This window comes from Hemiscyllium ocellatum, chromosome 18 (assembly GCF_020745735.1).
Source record: "Hemiscyllium ocellatum isolate sHemOce1 chromosome 18, sHemOce1.pat.X.cur, whole genome shotgun sequence".
NCBI lineage: Eukaryota > Metazoa > Chordata > Chondrichthyes > Orectolobiformes > Hemiscylliidae > Hemiscyllium > Hemiscyllium ocellatum.
The window spans coordinates 51,555,788-51,577,063 of record NC_083418.1 but is presented as its reverse complement, the minus strand read 5'-3'; the positions used below and the strand labels follow the sequence as shown (position 1 = coordinate 51,577,063).

At 39.9% G+C, this 21,276-nt stretch overlaps 1 protein-coding gene across 1 annotated transcript in view; it reads left to right on the top strand.

Annotated features, from left to right (window-relative positions):
- The window catches only part of LOC132824461 (lymphatic vessel endothelial hyaluronic acid receptor 1-like), a 60,935-nt gene that overhangs the window by 31,212 nt on the left and 8,447 nt on the right, over positions 1-21,276 (top strand). Inside the window, exons 4-5 of the mRNA XM_060838987.1 lie at positions 7,005-7,286; positions 11,824-11,890. Of these exons, the coding sequence (XP_060694970.1) occupies positions 7,005-7,286; positions 11,824-11,890 (349 nt within the window). The remainder of the gene's footprint in view (positions 1-7,004; positions 7,287-11,823; positions 11,891-21,276) is intronic.

Genomic DNA, 21,276 nt, shown 5'->3' with positions numbered 1-21,276 from the left:
CGAGCATGTGCGATCAAAAGCTTGGTCAAGGACACATGTTTTAAGGAATGTATTTGAGGAGAGGAAAGTGAAGAAGATAATAGTGGGAATTAGGGCCAGTCATCTAAAAGCATGGTTACCAATGGGGAAAGCAATCAATATCAGGTTGCTCAAGAGGGCAGAAATGGAGGAACACATAGATATTAAAGGATTAATAAAACAAAGATCTGAAACAAAAACTGAAATAACTGGTGAATCTTCATCAGATAAACCATTAACTCTGGTTTCTTCCTGCAGATGCTGCCAGACCTGCTGACCTTTGCCAGTTATTTGGTTTTGTTTCAGAGTTCAGAGGGTTGTAGGCTACATTCCCTTTGGCCTACCAATCTTGGAGATCCATGTAATGGCTGCAGGAACTGAAGCAAAAATGCTGACATGGTGATTGATGTTCACGGACCCTCAGAGAGTGGTCATGCAGCTTAGAGAGAATGTTATTATAGGGCTAGAGAATGTTTCAGAGATAGGGAGAGGGTACTCAATGGAGGGAAAAACGAGTACAAAAATTTTAAATTCAAATGTTTGTCAAACTAGGGGCAATGTGCAGTAGAGCAGAAGCTATTACAGGTGAACAGGGCTGGGTTTGAGCTAGAAAACAAGTAGCAATGTTTGAATGAGCTAAAGTTTACTGATGCTGAAAAATGGGAAGCTGGCCAGGAGAGAGATTAAAATAGTTTATCCTCGAAGAAACAGAAGCATTCTTAGGGGAAGAGAGTTCAGTAGTTTGAGCTGAGACAATGGTGAAGCCGGGTGATGCAATGGAGTGGAAGTAGGTATGGTAATTGAGGAGATAGGAAATCATCAGCATCAAGTAAGGTGCAAAGAATATGAACAACCTGGTTCAATCTGAGATATTGGTCAGGAATATTGGAACAATGAGAAGGGACAGAATTAGTGATGGGGTCTGAAGAAAATGACAGAGGAATTTCCAATGTTTGCTTGATGATAGTGACTAGGAGATTAATTTTGACTGTTGTGGACTGTTAGCCACTAAAGTTCGGTTGTCAACAACATTTTAAAGAGAGTAATTGTCGGTAAAATTCCTCATGGCCTTCAGCTTAGTTAGCAAATAGCACTGAACTCACAGATTTCCATCCACTCTCAAACTTGTGTTTCCTTTAATTTGTGTTAGCTGTTAGGCAAGAATTTCAGATGGATAGCAGTTTTGAAAGCAGGCATTTCCTTCTGTTTATTTCCTGCTTCTGTCTGCTCCTTGAACACTATGCCATTCACTTCCATGATTATTCATATCCAAGTTTAATTTCTTCACACACTTCAATTTACCATTTCACTCTTCATCCTTATCCTCACACATTGCACTCACTTTCCTCCTTTCTGCCTCTTTTTATTCTGTGCTGAAAAACAATTATCCAGCTTTAAAACAGTTTATAAAATAATGCCATTTATAAAAAGGATTGTTCAACAATAAACTTGAGTTTTTAAACAAAACGAGTATATTGTTCGGTTTTTAAGAGAAACATCAATAAAAGCAACAACTAGGAGTTCTCAAATGTTCTAAATGTAATGGAGATAGATGAATCAAAATTTACTTGATTCTGCCTCAGAGGGGATGAAATTGGCTTTGAGCAAGAATGTGATGTAGGTGATACTGAATGTGTTTTTTTTTTGTTGCATCAATATCATTGGTTTGTCATCATAAAACATTATTCTCTTGTCCTGAGAATCTCAACTCAAATCCACTTTGCCCACTCCCCAAAGTGGGCACTTCCTTGAGTCCTTGGTCTTTTCTTTTTCTTGACTTGTTATTTTTGTTCCTTGCTCCTTGGATTTAACTTATGACTCAGAGGCTAACAACCTCAAAAGCGAGGCAGAGTTTGCGTGGTCCAAGTACGGATCAATGGGGTGTTAATTAAGGTATCCCTTTAGGCGAATATATTTTGAAGAGTGGGGGAGTTCTCATTAGTGTCATGGGGCCAATATTATTCGCCAATCAATATCACTAAGACAGATTATCTGGTAAATATTATCTCACTGTCCGCTGCACACAAGTTGACTACTGTATTTCCTACATTGCAACAGTAAGAACACTTTAAAATGTATTTATTAGACTGAAAAGAACATGTGTAAAATGTGAATACTGTTATAGGAGTGCATGTCTTTCTCTTCCTTGATTTGTTGCTTCTTAACTTCCTCCTAACATAATTGCTCCACTAGTACCACAATAGACAAAATACAGCAGAAATCCTGTTTGATGTCAAAGTGGGATTTCAAACAATGTAATGCTAACAAATTGGGAGGAGTTCAGAAAAAGCAACTTGACATTGATGGAAATAAAATGGATGAGCTTCCTGAGGAAGGAAATATTATTGTTAATGTTAATGAGGCCTGAGGACTAAATCCAGACCTTCACCAGGCTTCCTCATTGAAGGTTGGAGTGGGATCTTATCTTGTGCCTATGTCCATTTCAGATCAGGATTAAGAGCCTGGAGGTGTTCATCCAGTTGTTTTATGAGTCATCCTAAGGCCAGTTAAGGATCCCATACTTAAGGTTTTGAGCCAGGGCCACTGACACAACTAGTAGATTTTTGTTGGAGATGGTGGAACAGCTGGAAGCTTGAGAGACAACTACTACTTATAGACCGGGATCCTCCAGGAAGTAAGCTTGAGTTTATTCTAATGTACAAGTGAGGAAGGCAACAGGAAATGTATTATTTTCCCTAGTCACTGCTCATTGCTGTTTGAAGCTGAAAATGGAAGTCTCCTACATGCAAAAGAAGAGAAAAGCACAAGGTTGCAAGACATGGAGAAATGAGCATACACCTGCCCTTGAACAGATGATAACTGTCAGGTCTAAAAACAGATAAAGAAAATACTAATCCAAGTGCAGAACAGCTCATATCCTGAGCGGGACAATATAAATCATCAACTAGAAATATACAGCTTATACACATATTAATCTGGGACAATCAGCATGAATTGGTTAAGAGAAGGTCAATGAAGGTCACATATTTGATGTAGGCTACATGGACTTTAGCAAGTGTTTTAATGATGCTTCACAATGCAGATTTGGTAGCTGTGAAAGGTTCGGTAAGTATTTGACAATTATTGTCTGAAAGGTGGTTAAATGCAGAGACATTCACTGCATCTTAAAAAATAATTAGATCTGTGCCATAATCTACAGGGTTATGGTCAAGAATTGGATATGCTAAATGACATCAATATGTGCCATAAATTCTCAATGTTATTAAGTTGAGCTCACAGTCTCCTAATCCAGAAGGAGTATTTGAATTACTGATCTGAAAAAAGACAAAAAAAATTGTGATTAGAATATTAGTAAATGCAAACACTTATTAAGTTGTGAAGAACAAACTCAATGACTGAAGGATCTATTTGTTCCATGGTTTGCTTCAATTACTGTCATTCAATTGCAACAAAACTGTCCACCAAATATTACTTTCATTTCTGGGCCTCAGTGCATTGTGATATAAACAATGTGATTTACATATATTTTTCGTTTATTCCAAATTTGAGTTCTTAGATTCTGGATTGGTGAGCGACATGGATGTTTTTTTCTTTGATTAATTACAGTGTGGAAACAGGCCCTTTGGCCCAACAAGTCCACACCGACCCTCCAAAGAGCAACACCCAGACCCATTCCCCTACATTTACCCCTTCACCTAATATTACGGGCAATTTAACGTGGCCAATTCACCTAACCTGCCCATTTTTGGACTGTGAGAGGAAACCGGAGCACCTGGAGGAAACCCACGCAGACACGGGGAGAATGTGCAAACTCCACACAGACAGTTGCCTGAGACAGGAATTGAACCTGGGTCTCTGACGCTGTGAGGCAGCAGTGCACTTGTGTGCCTGAAGTTAATAATTAAGTTGCAAGTATATCCTTAGCCATGGTGATTGATTTTAAAACAGTTTTTAAGGCTTAGCTTTAGAATTAATGGTCTTTTGTGTACCCTGGTGGGGTTTACAATCCAGCATTTGTAGCTCAGGTTGAGGTTCTGGATGTAGGTTTGTTCTCTGAATTGGAAGGTTCGCTTTTAGATGTTTCATCACCATACTCAATAACATCTTCAGTGAGCCTCTAAATGAAGCACAGCTGGTGTAAACCGCTTTCTATTTATAGGCTTGCGTTTCCTTGGGCTGGTGACATAATTTCCTATGGTGATATCATTTCTTGTTCTTTTTTTCGGGGGGTGGTAAATGGAATCCAAGTCAAAGTGCTTGTTGATAGAGTTCTGGTTGGAATGCTTCTAGGAATTCTCATGCGTGTCTCTGTTTGGCTTGTCCTAGCATGGATGTGTTGTCCCAGTTGACGTGGTGTCCTCCACATCCATATGTAAGGATACTAGTGAGAGAGGGTCATTTTGTGGCCAGTTGATGTTCATATATCCTGGTGGCTAGTTTTCTGCCTGTTTGTCTAATGTAGTGTTTGTTACAGTTCTTGCAAGGTATTTTGTGGATGACATTAGTTCTGCTTGTTGTCTGTACCAGGTCTTTCAAGTTCATTAGCTGCTGTTTTAGTGTGTTGATGGATTTGTGGGCTATTATGATGCCAAGGGGTCTGAGTAGTCTGGCAGTCATTTCTGAGATGTTGATGTAAGGGAGAGTGGCTAAGGTTTCTGGACATGTTTTGGCTGCTTGTTTGGGTTTGTTGCTCAGAAATAGTGTTCATTGGGTACCTGTTCTTTTTAAATACTCTATAGGTGATTTTCCTCTGCTCTGCGTAGTTCCTCTGTGCTGCAGTGTGTGGTGGCTCATTGAAGTACTGTTCTAACGCAGCTCCGTTTGTGGATGTTGGGATGATTGCTTCTGTAGTTCAATATTTGGAAAACAAACAATATATGTGTTGTTTTCTGTAGAAGTTTGAAGTTCCCCATTGGCTGTTTGTTCTACTGCGACATCTAGGAATGGCAGTTTGTTGTTGTTTTCCTTCTCTTTAGTGAATTTTATGCCAGTAAGAGTATTATTGATGGTCTTGAATGTTCCCTCTAATTTATTTTGTTTAGTGATGACAAAGGTGTCATCCATGTAGTGGACTCAAAGTTTGGGTTGGATAGTTGGCAGAGCTGTTTGTTTGAGTCTCTGCATTGCTGCTTCTGCTAAGAACTCTGATATCGGAAATCCCATGGGTGTTCCATTGGTTTGTCTGTAGGTTTTGTTGTTGAAGGTGAAGTGTGTGGTAAGGCTTAGGTCCACTAGTTTGATGATACTGTCTTTGCTGATGAAGTTGGTGGTGTTCGGTGTATGTGTCTTTGGTTCTTCTAATAGTGTAATCAATGTTTTTTTGGCCAGGTTTTATCTTTTTCTAGTCTTTTTTAGCACTTTCCTTTATTGTGTAATGAGTGTGTTTCCTTCCTTTTTCCTGCTTAATGTTGGTGTGACTGCCTGTCTGGTGATTTGCTGGGTTTCTTCTGTGAGTTGGTTGTCTTTCAGTGTTGTTTCTAAGGCTGCTAAGAAATCTTTCTTGTCTGCATCCTGGAAGTTGTAATTTAATCCTCCTACTAAGATGGCATTTTCAGTTTGTGTTAAGGGTCAGGATGAGGATAGACACCACTTCGACTGGAACAACGCATCCATGCTAGGACAAGCCAAACAGAGTCACGCACAAGAATTCCTAGAAGCATGGCATTCCAACCAGAACTCTATCAACAAACACATTGACTTGGATCCCATTTACCAACCCCCCCCCCCCGAGAAAAAGAACATGAAATGGCATCACAATAAGAAACGATGTCACCACAGGAAATGACATCACCAACCCAAGATAAGTCAAACATATAAATAGACAGCAGGCAACACTACCAGTGCTTCATTCGGAGGCTCACTGAAGATGTTACTTAGTATGGTGATGAAACATCTGAAAATGAACCTTCCAGCTCAGCGAACAAACCTACATCCAGATAAGCTCCAGTTTAGAAGGTCAGGTGAGATGTTTCTTTAGCTTAAGGAAAATATCCATGGCTCAGACTGTGAGTTAAATTTTATGTTTTGAACAGTCCTGTGAAATCCAAGGATAATGGCTGTATCGACTGATGCTCTGGAGAAGGATATACAGTAGTGAAATTAGGTTAGAGTTAGTGTTAGTCCTGGACCCAAGGTAATTGTGATAAAACCATGAAAAGGTTAATTAAAGCTGAGTATATTAGCTGAGGCACATGAATAATACCAAGAAAAAGTTATTGATGTCCCCGTCTATAAAGTAAGTGTTTTAAACTTACCAGGATGCTAGAGATAGGGACTCTGGTGTGAGTACTGTATGATTGGTGTTTTTGAGTACTGTACTAGCAGTGTGTTTTGGCTACAATACAACATTTGTTGTTTGTCTTTCAATGTATAAAGAAGTGCTTTGGGAATAGTGGGATTATACTTTTAATCTTGGTTTAAAAATCTCCAAGTATCTAGGCCAGAGATCAATGTGCTGACATCTTTTGTCGCCCTGACTTTCAGTTTCAAATATCACTGTCACACATAGACTTCAGAAGTCCTTGCAGAAGAAACAAAATTGAATGAGAATGCTATCCACCATCAGCACACGTTGCAACATTGTGCGCCATCTACAAGATGCACTGCAGAAATTCACCAGACTCCTTAGACAGTATTTCCAAACCCAGGACCACTCCTATCCAGAAGGACAAGGGCAGTAGTTACAATGGGAACACCACCAAGTAATTCATCACTTGGAAATATAATGTCACTGGGTTAAAGTCCTGGAACTCTCATCACAACAGCATTATTGATTTACCTACAAATGGACTGCAGTCATTCAAAAAGGCAACTCACCACCACATTCTCAAAGGCAACTTGAGATGGGAAATAAATGCTGGCCGAACCAGTGATGCTCACATCCTACGATTACATTTTTAAGACATTTCAGGAACATGCTCAAGGTTTTGGGTTCCTATGTTCTACATAGCTGCTTTATAAAAACTAATCAGTAAGTAGCTGTGCAATCTATATTTAATTCTAACTTTACTTTGTCCTTTCTCTAGATGCCCAGAAGATGAATACTTGTGAGCCATTAACTGAACATCCAACTATGTTCACGAATCCAACAGAAACATCATTAACGGATCTGGATCACGCAAACTCAAGCAATGAATTCAGCTTTGAATTTACTACCCCATCAAACAGCAGAACTTTAGTACCTCGGAAAACAAATTCCTTTCTGTCAACCTCAGCTGATTCAACCCTTCATTCAGCCCCCTCCTCAGAATCGCATAGTACTGCAGAGGAAAGTTCCAAACTTTCCAACAGTTTTATTATGTACTTGGGTGAGATTCTATGAAATGAACGTTAATTTACTTATGCTATAAAATCAGAGCAAAATACCTGAGTGTTGTAATGATTGAAATAGCATCCCTAGGTGGGAAATCAAACACATCCTGTCTTGTCAGAATGGATATTCCAAAGGTTCATTTTGAGGAACAGAGCCTTGGCCAACATTCATCTCTCATTCTATCGCCAGTATTTTAGATTCAGAAACTTAAGTTGGAGGGTAAATGTCCACACAGTCTGGTGTAGCCTCTTTGTTTCTATATTCACAGGGAAGACATGACAAGGTAAATCTTGAAGTTGTGCTTGGGTGATAATAAACATTGAGTTTAAAAGTCATTGCAAGCAGTGAGGAAGATATTCTGAAGTTTCAAGGTGCTGTGCAGGACATGAGACAATTAATTCTGCTCCCAGATGAGGACACTTCAAAGGAATTAAAAATTGGATGTTTAAAGCCTACAAAAAAGCCTACAACCATTGTTTCTTTCTCCAAGAATCATAGAATCAGAGTCGTACAGCATGGTATGCCGAACAAGTTTCCAAACTAAACTAGTTTGGCTTGCCTGTGTTTGGCCCATAAACCTTTCCTATTCATGTACCCATCCAATTTTTTAAAAAAATGTTGCAACTATACCTACACTTACCATTTCTTATGGCAGTTCATACCACATATGAACCACCCCCTGTGTGTTAAGGTTGCCCCTCAGGTCCCTTTTCAATCTTTCTCCTCTCACTTTAAAAATATGCCCCTAGTTCTGAACTCACCTTTCTTAGGGAAAAGACATTTACTATTCATTTTATGTAGGCCCCCCCATCATTTTATAAACCCCTACAAGGTCACCCCTCAACTCCTGTGAAAGTGGTCCTAACCGATCCAGTCAGTCCTTATAATGCAAACCCTCCAGTTCCAGCAACATCTTGATAAATCTTTTTTGAACCCTCATAGCATTGTTCCCAGGACAGAAATGGTATGAATAACCTAGAAAGGAGGGCAGTGAAATGTGGTAGAAACTCTGGGACAATACTTTGTTCATCTTTAAAAGTAATCCACACTATTCCTCGTTTCCAATGATGTGATCAATATGGACTTCAGTAAAGCGTTTGACAAGTTTCCTCATAGTAGATTAGTTAGCAAGGTTAGATGACATTATATATAGGGAGAACTAGCCATTTGGATACAGAACTGGCTGGAAGGTAGAAGACAGAGAGTGGTGGTGGAGGGTAACTTTCAGACTAGAGGCCTGTGACCAGCTGTGTGCCACAAGGATCAGTGCTTTTCATCATTTATATCAATGATTTTGATGTCCACATAGGAGGTAAGGTGAGAATATATGCAGATGACACCAAAATTAGAGGTGTTGTGGACAGTAAAAAAGGTTACCTCAGATTACAATGGGATCATGATCAGATGGGCCAATGGGCTGAGAAGTGGCAGATGGAGTTTAATCAAGATAAATGTGAGGTGCTGCATTTTGGTAAGGCAAGTCAGGGCAGAACATACAAACTTAATGGTAAGGTCCTGGGGGAGTGTTGCTGAACAAAGAGACCTTGGAGTGGAGGTTTATAGTTCCTTGAAAGTAGAGTAACTGGTTGATAGGATTGTGAAGATGGATAGGGTGAATAGCTAAAGTATTTTCTGTGGGGTGGTTCTGACATTGCTCTGTCCCTTTTCTGCACAGAATGCAGGAAAGATAAAAATTACCAAAACTACAGGGCATAGGTTTAAGGTGAGAGGGGAAAGATTTAAAAGGGACCTAAGGGGCAATCTTTTCATGCAGAGGGTGGTGCATGTATGGAATGAGCTGCCAGAGGAAGTGGTGGAGGCTGGTACAACATTTGAAATGCGTATATGGGGAGGCAGGGTTTAGAGGGATATGGGCCAAATGCAGGCAGATGGGACTATTTTGGATATCTCATCGACAAGGACTTGTTGGAGTGAAGGGTCTCTTTTGTGCTGTACAGTTCTATGAATCAATGACACCTCATCTGAATGGTGCAGTCTTCATTCCTCACTCATTCACTTGCATGTTAGATTCATGGCTTAAGACATTAATCTTAAGATTCATGAGAATTGAGACACCGGCTATGAAGGTAGATTGAAGGGTTGGGATTGTTTTCCGTAGAGAAGTGTAAGTTGAGAGAAGATTTGACAGACATATCAAACTTTTTCATGCAGGTTCAGATATGGCAAGCAGTGCCTGTGAGTCTGGTGAAGATAGGTTCGATCAATACGTTCAAAATGGGATTAAATTGTATCCTGAAAGGGAAGAATGTGAAGGAGTGTCAGACAGAAGGAACAGTATTATGTGAGATTTTCAATTAGAGACCAGATGTAGACATGATGGGACAAATGACCTCCCTTTGTGCTGTAACAATTCTATACATTCATGAAGTACATAACCTTCTACTCAAGAAGTGCTATCTTTTCAGACTAAGCTGACACACTAGTTGCATTTGAGATGTATTATGAGAAACCTCACACATTCACTAGCTGCTAAAGAGTAAGACCAGATATTTCCTTGGGGCTATTCCTGCTCTGTTACCATGACTCTTTTGGAAAGCCCTTTTATATACTTTGTACATTTACAATGTACTTCCAGCCAAATGAGAACATTGAATTTAGACTAACTCTGAGAAGATTATCCCCAATCTCACTTTATTCTCAACTGGCATATAATATGGTTCTCTGCTGGATCATAAGCATGCAGTTTGGGTATGTCATAAACTCATGGTGCTTTTGGTTGCAAAACGAAGTGTTTGACTTTGAGTATGTCCAAGAAAATTAAATTATAAACAAAAATATTTGAAATGTATTTGAGGGTCTCCGTCAGAATGGATTTACTCTTCTGGGTTAATTACTAAAATATCTGCTCCCAACATTGAACTTCATTTAATGGAAGAGTGCATCATGGACTGGCCATTGTTCTGTCCCTTTTCTGCACAGAATGCAGGCAAGATAAAAAATACCAAATTCCTTGTTCTGTACCTTGTGTCCCGGAGAGCTTGAAAATCACATAAGATGAAATTATTTTAGCTAATTTTTAAGGATCCAGCAAGGTCACCTATGTCAATCTGGATCTAAGGCAGTTGTTGAGACAAAAAAAACCAAGACTCCATTATTAGAGTTTATTAATTACTCAGTCTTACATTTATTTTCTGATCAAACTGTTTAGACCTCTGGAACAAATGGGACTTGAACCAGGGTCTCCTGGTCTAGAGATAATGACACAACTACTGTTGATAGTGGGGAATTTTGGTGATATTTCTTCAATGTTGCGGGGAGATGGGGCAGTGGTTAGATTGTGAATTATTGGAATAGTCATTACCTGGCATTTATATGGCACGAATGTTATTTGCCACTTGTCAGTCCAAGCCTGGATATTGTCCATGTTTTATTATATTTGAACATGGATTGATCACAGCTTACTATGGATTGCTTCAGTATCTGAGTTGTCACAAATGGTGCTGAACATTGTGCAATCATCAGAGAATATCACCACTTCTGATGGTGGGAAGAACTATGTCAGAAGATCTGGGTTTAAGTCCCATGATTCCTGGATATGTGTATAAGCTATCTGAATAGGTTGATTAGAAAAAAAATGATTTGTCTTCTTACATGCTTGTTGTGCCTGCAGTATTAACTTTCAGTAACTCATGAACAAGAACACCCAAATCCCTTTACTTTCTAACTCCTCACCATTTAAGAAATACCCTGTATTTTTATATATCCTACCAAAGTGAATCAACTCAGATTTCTCCACATTGTACCAATTTTTGCTCCCTCACCTCGACTCCTCGTGTTAGTATATTCACCCCTGTCCTACATGTTGTAAGATAGTTTACCAATCTCTCATGCTGAACCTTATCAAAAGCCTCTCAAAACCTAAAAAAAATCCACTGGTTCCCATTTATGTATTCAGTTAGTCTTCAAAATATTCCTGCACTTTTGTAAAATATGGCTTCTCTTTGATAATTAATACTGTCCATTCCTACCTTTAATTTCTGTGTCTTGTTATCACATTCTTTATTATAAGTTCTATTTTTTTCCAGCTGATGCTAGGCTAAGAGGTCAGTAATTCCCAGTCTATCTCGTTGCTTTCTTGAATAGTGGAGTTTCATTTTCCACCTTCAAATCTTTCAAGTATTATTTCAGATTTTATGGAATTTTGAAAGGCCACCAATGTATCTACTACCTCAACAGACACCTCTGAAAAGGAGATCATCAGGTCCAAGGGATTGAAATGTTTTAATTCCTATTAATTTCTCTCATTTTTAAACTAATAATCATATTTGCATTTTCTTATTTACAGTAGGTCCGAAAGTCTCCATTATTTCTGGGATGTTTTTAATATTTTCCTCTGTGAAGACAGACACAAATATTTGTTCACTTTTTCAGACTTTTCCTTATGAATTTTTCTGACTCTGTATATAATGGATCCGCATTTGAAAATTAGCATTTGCTTTATTTTGTAGTTTCTTGGCACAGATCACCTTATTTTGAGTGTGGCTAATATCTGTCTCTTTATGTACTCACAGCATTGAGCCTGGTGGTATTCATTTTGTTCGTGATCTTCGTGGCTGCTTTGGTCTGTTGTCTCAGAAAGTAAGTTTTCTCTTAAGGTTTTAAGCATTGCATTGAAATGGGTGATAGAATTGTAAGAATATGTTGAAGATCCTAACTTTACATGGGGGGAAATGTGTGCTGAATATTAGTCAAAGGCTAGAGGTCCACATTGCTGGCGCATGCATGTAAATATATCATCAATATTAATATCTTTAACTGAAATGCATAGAAACTCAACGACAGGACAACACAAAATTGATTGTGCCATGATTCAGGTAGGCTAATGCTTCTAGCCATTGGAATATTTGGATATTATTGACTCTGTGTCCTCAATACCTCATTTAAAAAAAATCTCAGTGCCCTTTTGAGAAGGATATCTTTCGTTCTAACTCAAAAGACCTGTGATTGACTCTAAAGTGGTCTGTGTTATTTCAAACTGCTGTGGCTGCTGAGTTTCAAAAGGGCAGGTCACCACACTTTATCAAGGACAATTAAAGATAGACAACAAATGTTGGCCTTGTCATTAATGTTAATACCCCATAAATAAATGAAAAACATAAATTATGATTGTCTGCATCCTCTAGATAGTTCATGAGTTTGAAGAAGCATGAGACGAGTAAAGCCTAATTGTGGGACAAAAGCTGACACTGAGTCAGTAACAACAGCATTTGTATTGCTAAGGATTTACACCAGAAAATTAAATGATATCTGCAATGAAAAGCTCATAACAGTAACCATGAACATACTGAAGTGTATTTTAAAAATTGCATTTGTTAATGTCCTTTACAGAAGGACAAAACAAAGCTGGGTGGGAGGATGAACTGAGAAGAGGATACAGAAATGCTTCAGTGTGGTTTGGATAAGTTGAGTGAGCAGGCAATTGCATGGCAAATGAGTATAATGTGGATAAAAGTGAGGTTATAATGTTTTATAAAACTGTAAAAAGACTTCTTTGCTCCTTTATTCTATGCCTTAGCTAATGACAGCAAGCATTGCCTGTGCCTTCTTCATCACCCTGTCTACCTGTGCTTACACCTTCAGAGGTCAATGGATTTTACACCATGGTCCCTTTGTTCCTCAGTATTCCTTCATAACTTAGCATTCATTATATGTGTCCTTTTTAGACTTCCAAAAATGCATCACCTCACACTTATCAGGATTAAATTCCATTTGACATTGCTCTGCCCAATTTACTAGCTGATCAATATCAGACTGCAAGCTCAGACCATCTTCCTCACTATCTACAAGACCATCAATTATTGTGTCATTTGAAAACTTATTAATTATACTTTCTACATTCTAAGACAAGTTGTAAATGTACAGCAAGGATCCCAGCACCAAACCCTGTGGTACACTGCTGGTCACAGGCTTCCAATCACAAAAATTACCCTCCATCATCATCCTTTGTTTCCTAATTGCAAGCCAATTTTAGATCCAGTTGGCAACTTGCCTTAGATCCCATGGACACTCTCCTTCTGGACCATCCTTCTATGTGGGACCTTGTCAAAGGCCTTAATGGAGTCCATGTAAACCACATCAATTGCACCACTCTCATCAACATATTTAGTCAATTTATTTATCCTAGGATTCTCTAGGAAGCCAGGGTTGAGATTGCCGAATCTTTGGCTTTGATCTTTATGTCGTCATTGTCTACAGGAATAGTACCAGAAGACTGGGGGATAGCAAATGTTGTTCCCTTGTTCAAGAAGGGGAGTAGAGACAACCCTGGTATTTATAGACCATTGAGCCTTATTTTGGTTGTGGGTGAAGTGTTAGAGAGAATTATAAAAGATGAGATGTATAATCATCTAGAAAGGAATAAACTGATTCGAGATAGTCAACGTGGTTTTGTGAAGGGTAGGTCATGCCTCACAAACCTTATTGAGTTCTTTGAGGTGACCAAATAGGTGGATGACTGTAAAGCAGTTAATGTGGTGTATAGGGATTTCTGTAGGTATTTGATAAGGTTCCCCATGGTAGGCAATTGCACAAAATACGAAGGCATGGGATTAAGGGTGATTTAGCAGTTTGGATCAGAAATTGGCTAGCTGAAAGTAGACAGAGGGTGGTGGTTGATGGGAAATATTCAGTCTGGAGTTAAGTTACCACTGGTGTACCACAAGGATCTGTTTTGTGTCTACTGCTGTTTGTCAATCTTATAAATGAGCTGGATGAGGGCATAGAGGGATGGGTTAATAAATTTGTGGATGACACTAAGGTCGGTCAAGTTGTGGATAGTGAAAAAGGATGTAGGTTACAGAGGAACATAAATAAGCTGCAGAGCTGGGCTGAGAAGTGGCAAATGGAGTTTAATGTGGAAAAGTGTGAGGTGATTCACTTTAGAAAGATTAACAGGAATGCAGGATACTGGACTAATGGTAAGATTCTTGGTAGAGTAGATGAGCAGAGAGATATCGATGTCCAGGTACATAGATTCTTGAAAGTTGCCACCCGGATTGATTGGGTGGTTAAGAAGGTATTCGGTGTGTCAGCTTTTATTGGTACAGGAATTGAGTTTCAGAACCTTGAGGTCATGCTGCAGCTGTACAAAAGCCTGGTGCGGCTGTACTTGGAGTATTGCTTACAATTCTGGTCACCACATTACAGGAAGAATGTGGAAGCTTGGAAAGGGTTCAGAGGATATTTATGAGGATGTTGCCTGATATGGAGGAAGGTCTTATGAGGAAAGGCAGAGGGACTTGAGGCTGTTTTCGTATGAGAGATGGAGGTTGAGAGGTAACTTAACTGAGACATATAAGATAACCAGAGGGTTAGATAGGGTGTAGAGTAAGATCTTTTTTCCTCAGATAATGATGGCTAGCACGAGGGGACATAACTTTAAATTGAGGGGTGATAGATATTGGACAGACATCAGAGGTAGCTGAAGTATAGAACACACTGCTTGCAACAGTAGTAGACTTGCCAACTTTAAGGGCATTTAAATGACCATTGGATAGGCATATGGATGAGAATGGAATAGGTTAGATGGGCTTCAGATTGGTTTCACAGATCGGTGCAACATTAAGGGCCAAAGGGCCTGTACTGTGCTATAATGTCCTATGTTCTATGATCATTTGAATATGGCGACTGGTGGAATGAAAACTGAGGACAAGGGGAAACTGACCATTGTTCTGGGAGGGAGGGAAAGGGTGAGGGCAGAAGTGTGAGAGTTGGGTCAGAAACAGTGGGGGTCCTGCCAACCATCTTTAAGGGGGACGTTCTTGGTTGAGGAAAAAGGACAAAACATATCAGAGCCCCCCTCCCACCTACAGAAATGGCATTGTCAGAAAAGATGCCATGGAGATGGAAAAACTGAGGGAATAGGATGGTTTCCTTGCAAGAAACAGGTTGTGTGAGGAATAGTATTCAAGGTCACTGTGGGAATTTGTGGGTTTATGGGCTACATTAGTGGACAGCCTACCCCAGAAATGGAAACAGTGAAGTCAAGTACAGAAGAACCTCGATTATCTGAACAAGATGGGCGGGCACTATTTCATTCAGATAATCGATTATTTGGTTAACTGATTCAATGACTTTCTTCTGAGGCTAGGAGTTTCCTGTTAAGTCCACTTCCCGTTCAGGAGACAGGGCAGCAGCACACCGTGCAAGAGCCCCCACCCCCCCACTTCCCCCCCGCCAACATCCAACACCGTCTCCGTGCGCCTCCATGCCCGCGTCCAACATCACCCCACTTCCGCTCCTGCCCCCAACACCGCCATCCTTCCATCTGCCCCCAACCCTGTCAAACATTGCTCCCCCGCCCACCCCCAACCCTACCCCCTCCTGTCCCCCAACCTCATCCAACACTGACCCCCGTCCCCACACACTCCTGCCCCCAACTCTATCTCCCCATCCCCCACACCTTCCGCCCCCAACCCCATACAATACCAACCTCTGTCCAACCCCCTCAACCCATCCCAACACTGACCCTCCCCCCCACCCCCTAAAACCATCTAACACCACCTACCGTGCGCCCCCCCCCCCGCCCTCGCCCCCTCTCTGGGGCAGTCAGACTGGACACCAACAAGACTGCTGCTGCCTTTTGCAGGGTGAGTCTCCAAATAGCGCGCGCTCACCAGACACACACACACAAACTTTTTGACAGGTTCCACGGAAACAGTTGTCAGTGAGAGCCCTCCAGTATAATTAGAAAGAAAGATATTCTAAAAAACACATGGGTACAAGAGCCTCTGGACAGCTCTCACTGACAACTGTTTCTCTGATATATCAATTATATAATTGATGCTGCATTTTGCTCTTGTCTGGAATTGGAAAAATGATCAGTTTTGCTTCCAATTTCTATCCGTCTCTTAACTTCTTCACCTAGTCAATGTTGACTCTTCCCTCCCTTCCTTGTGAAATAACTCCTCAGAGGCCAGTACCATCAAGTCACCTTATATTTACAAGTCGAGAGTCCGTGACACTGACCAGCTTCCTCAGAACCAACTGTCAGAATGAACAGAACCTCTGACACTCTTGGACCTTTCACCTGGAGAAAGTGAGATAAGTTAAAGACTAAGTTGTTCAAAGTGGGAACTAGCTGAGCCAAGTGAAGGAGGGTGATGTTGGAGACTGTTTAAACCTCTCTTCATGGAAAAAGTGGAGATCTTTCAGATAATTCTGATTGGGGTGGACATGGAAAGGGATTGCACATCTATGATGAAGAAAAACTGACTATAGACAGGAAAATGGACATTGTGCAAGTGACATAAAGGATCAGAAAAATCACAAATGAAAGTGAGAAGAAATTGATCAAGGGGAGAAAGAAACATCCTCAAGATATGAGGAAATAAGTTCAGGAATAGTCTGAAATGTGAGTCTGCCGAGGCAATCTCTTTGTAGGTTTTGGGAAGGTACAAGCAGGATGAGCAGCGTTGGGTGATAATGAGGTGGAAAGCTATGAAGAGGAGATACGCAAAGGAGATGAAGTCACTGATAATCTTGGAGGTAACAACTTGGTGTTCAGTGGTGTGGTCATAGTGCAGAGGTAATAGGATAAAATGACTAAGAGTTGAAGCTCAGCCTTTGTAAGATAGAGTCAGCACCCTAGACAACAACAGCACCACTATTATCAGTAGGTTTGATTAAAAAAAACTCAGTGTTAGACCTGAGAGAACGGAATACAGCAAGTTCAAAGGGACAATGGGTAAGGGTAGCAGAGAAATTAAGGCAACTGATGACATGTCAACAGTTTTTGATGAAGAAATTAAGTGCAGTAAGAGGTCAGAGGGAGGGGTGAGTAGGGGTTGTCCAAGGAGTCTACCACCCAGTCAGGGTAAGCAAAATTCTAGCATCTATTCTGTCGAAACCTGTAAGACTTTGCATGTTTGAATGGGATTCCATTCATTCTTCGAAACTCGACGGAGCGCATATAGTCTTTCCTCACAGGAAAATCCTTTCATTACAGGAATTAGTTTGATGAACCTTAATTGTAGTCCCCTTCATGGCAAGTATTTTTTTCTTATGTAAAGCAATCTAAACTGCAAACAATATTCCAAAAAAATACACCAAGCCTCTATACAATTTCATTGAGAAAACTTTACTCCTATATTTAAATCTCTTGTTACAAAGGCCAATGTATCATTTGTCTTTTTAATTGCCTGTTATATCTGAATTTTAACTTCTGGTGTCTCATAAAGAAGAATACCCAATTTCCTTTTCAAGTTCAACACTTACTCTCTTATCATTTCCAACCAAAGTAGATACCTTTTTGTCATCACATCTACCAAATTCCTGCCCACTCACTTAGCCTCTCCAAATCCACTTGAAGCCTCCGCACATCCTCAAACTCCCACACCCACTTATTTCTGTATAATTTGCAAACTTGGAAAAATTACATTTAATCCCCATATTCAAGTCACTGGTATAGACTGAGTCACATGATCCTTGCCATGGCCCACCGGTTACAGACTGTGAAGCTGAAAATTACAGGTTTATTCCTACATTATATTTTCTAAATATTAACCAGTTCTCAATCCAAGCCAATATATTCATCATAATTTCAAGTGCTTTTAACTTGTTGCCAACCCCTCATGGAAAGTTAACCTTTTAACTGGAAGTCTCTCAAAATCGAAGTAAACTGCATCCTTGTTCTATCTTATCTATTCTGCTGGTTAAACCCTTAAAAAAACTCCAAACTGATTTTCAAACCAATTTTCCTTTACATAAATCTCTGTTAACATCACCCAATTACACCTTTATTTTCCAAATATTTATCAAATAGTTTATTATAGATTCTAGCATTTCCCTGTGGTTGAGGTAATCTAACAGGTTTATAAATCACAGTTCCTCCCTCTCTCTCTCCTTTCTTAAATATTGGGGCTACATTTTCCATTTACCAATCTGAAGAGACTATTCCAGAGTTTTTACAATTTTGAAAGATGACTCCCAGTGTATCTACCATCTATATCGCTCCTTTTTTCAAAACATTGGGATGTAGTGTTTTTCATGTCTGGGGATTTCTCGAAATAAAGATCCATTTATTTATCCACTGTTATGTCTTTTATTAATATTCATATCTTACGCTTCCTGTTCCTTGTTTATGCCAATCCCTAAATTCTTCATTATTTTGTGAAGGTTTTTAATATTTTCTTTAGTAAACACAGACATCCAGCAATGGTTTAGTTTATCTGCCATATTCTATTTCCCCATTATAAAATTTCTTGACTCTGCTTATAATGGATCCACCTGTATTGTTACTAATCTTTTCTTTTTTTAAAATTTGTTCATGGGCCAGCATTTATTCCCAATTCCTAATGCTCCTCAAAATGAGTGGTTATTTCAGAGGTCAGTTAAGAGCAAACACCAGAACCGTGGGTCACATGTAGGTCAGAAAGGTTAGGATAACAAATTTCCTTCCTTAAATGACATTAGTGAATCAGATGGTATCATACAACAATCAATAATTCTTACATGGTTGCTGTTAGGTTAGCTTTTGATTTCAGAGTCTGTATTGAATTGAAATTTCACCATCTGCAATGACAGGATTCAAACCCATTTTTTGAATTTACTCAGGGATGTGGGCATCTCTTGTTAGGCCAGCATTTATTGGCCATCCCTAATTGCCCAGTGGACAGTTAACAGTCAATCAACAGCTATGGATCTGGAGTTATATGTAGGCTAGACCAGGTAAGGTTGACAGATTTCCTTCCCTAAAGGACATTAGTGAACCAGATGGGTTTTCCCAACAATCAACAATGGTTCATGGTCGTCATTAGACTCTTATTTCCAGATTACTTTTACTGAATTCAAATTCCACCATGGCAGGATTTGAATTCAGAACCCTCCAACACTGGTTGAGTTTCTGGATTAATAGCAATACTACCATCAGACCATTGCCCCTCCCCGAGAGGATTAGCCTGATTCTCTGAAGTACTAATGTCCAGTGACGTTACCACTATGCCACCTTTCCCACCATATCTATGGAAACTGTTACAATCCATCATATCACTAGTTTACTCTCCTATTTTGTTTCCTTTACTTTCTTTTTTAGTATGCCTTTACAGACTTCTAAAATATTCCCAGTTCTCAATATAGCCATTTTTTTGTCAACCTTTTAGACCTCATTTTTTGATCTAATACAATCTTTGATTTCTTTCGTTAGTCACAGTTGCAACCGTTTTCTTGATAGGATTTTGTACATAAAAGGAATATATTTTGTCATAGCCTATGTATTATTTCTATAAATCATAACTATTCGCTTTCTACTGTCATACCTTATAAAGTAGTTTTCAAATTTACAATAGTGACTCCAGTTTTACTGGGGCTACTTGATACTATGCTGAGTCAAGAGCAGTCACTCTCACTTCACTAGAGTGGCATGATGGCTCAGTGGCTAGTACTGCTCCCTCATAGTGCCAGGGAGCTGGCTTTGATCTATGATGTTGGGAACCTCAGATGGATCATCCATTTAGCACTTCTGGCTGCAGAACTGCATGTATATACTGATGCTTTACCTCAGCAGTGATTCTCCACTGTCAGTAAATTGTCACATTGTTTTATCCAATATCCAATACAGGATGAGCAGAAACATCCTCCAATCAGAAAGACTGATGCCATTATTTTTGGTCCATGTTCCTATATACTGCCTCTCTTCCTCTTTTTGGCAATAGGCAGAGATTCAGTTAATCTATTAGCTATTTTGTTGTTGCATTAGATCTTGAGCTGAGATTCCAAACACATATTCATGCCCTCTCTAAGACCACCTACTCCTACCTCCATAAAATTTCTCAACTTCATCACTGTCTCAGCTCATCTGCTTCTGAAAATTGCATCTGGAATATTGTGTGCAGTTCTGGTCTCCAAATTTGAGGAAAGACATTCTGGCTATTGACGGAGTGCAGCTCAGGTTCACGAGGTCAATTCCTGAAATGGCAGGACTATCTTATGTTGAAAGATTGGAGCGACTGGGCTTGTATACCCTTGAGTTTAGAAGACTGAGAGGAGATCTGATTGAGACGTATAAGATTATTAAAGGATTGGACACTCCGGAGGCAGGAAACATGTTTCCGCTGATGGGTGAGTCCCTAACCAGAGGACACAGCTTAAAAATAAGGGGTAGGCCATTTAGGACAGAGATGAGGAGAAACTTCTTCACCCAGAGAGTGGTGGGTGTGTGGAATGCTCTGCCCCAGAAGGCAGTGGAGGCCCAGTCTCTGGATTTGTTTCAGAAAGATTGGATAGAGCTCTCAAGGATTGTGGAATCAAGGGTTATGGAGATAAGGCAGGAACAGGATATTGATTGAGGATGATCAGCCATGATCATAATGAATGGTGGTGCAGGCTCGAAGGGCAGAATGGCCTACTCCTGCACCTATTGTCTATTGTCTTATCCTTGCTCTTTGAATCTATAGACTTGACTATTCAAGGCCCTTCTGTATAGTGTCTCATATTCCACCTGCCATAAACCTTAGGTTATCCAAAACTCTATTGCCCCGTGTCTTAACTTAGAGTGAATGTCATTCCATATCACTCCTGTCAATTACACTTCAATCTGTCACTCTTATACAAATTAGGAGCAGGAGTAGGCCACTCAGCACCTTGAGCTTTCTCCATCATTTATTAAGATCATAGCTGGTTTGTGAGAAGATTTGTAGCTCGGGTGCTCATTGTTGTGGTTCTGTTCGCCAAGCTGGGAATTTGTGTTGCAAACATTTCATCCTCTGTCTAGGTGACATCCTCAGTGCTTGGGAGCCTCCTGTGAAGCTTCACAGGAGGGTCCCAAGCACTGAGGATGTCACCTAGACAGGGGATGAAACGTCTGCAACACAAGTTCCCAGCTCGGCGAACAGAACCACAACATGATCTAATCACTCCACATTTCCATCTACCCTCAATACCATTTCATCCCCTTGCTAATCCACCATGACCTTAAAATAGTTAAGGACACTAGTTCTATTACCTTTTGAGGGAGAGAATTCCAAATG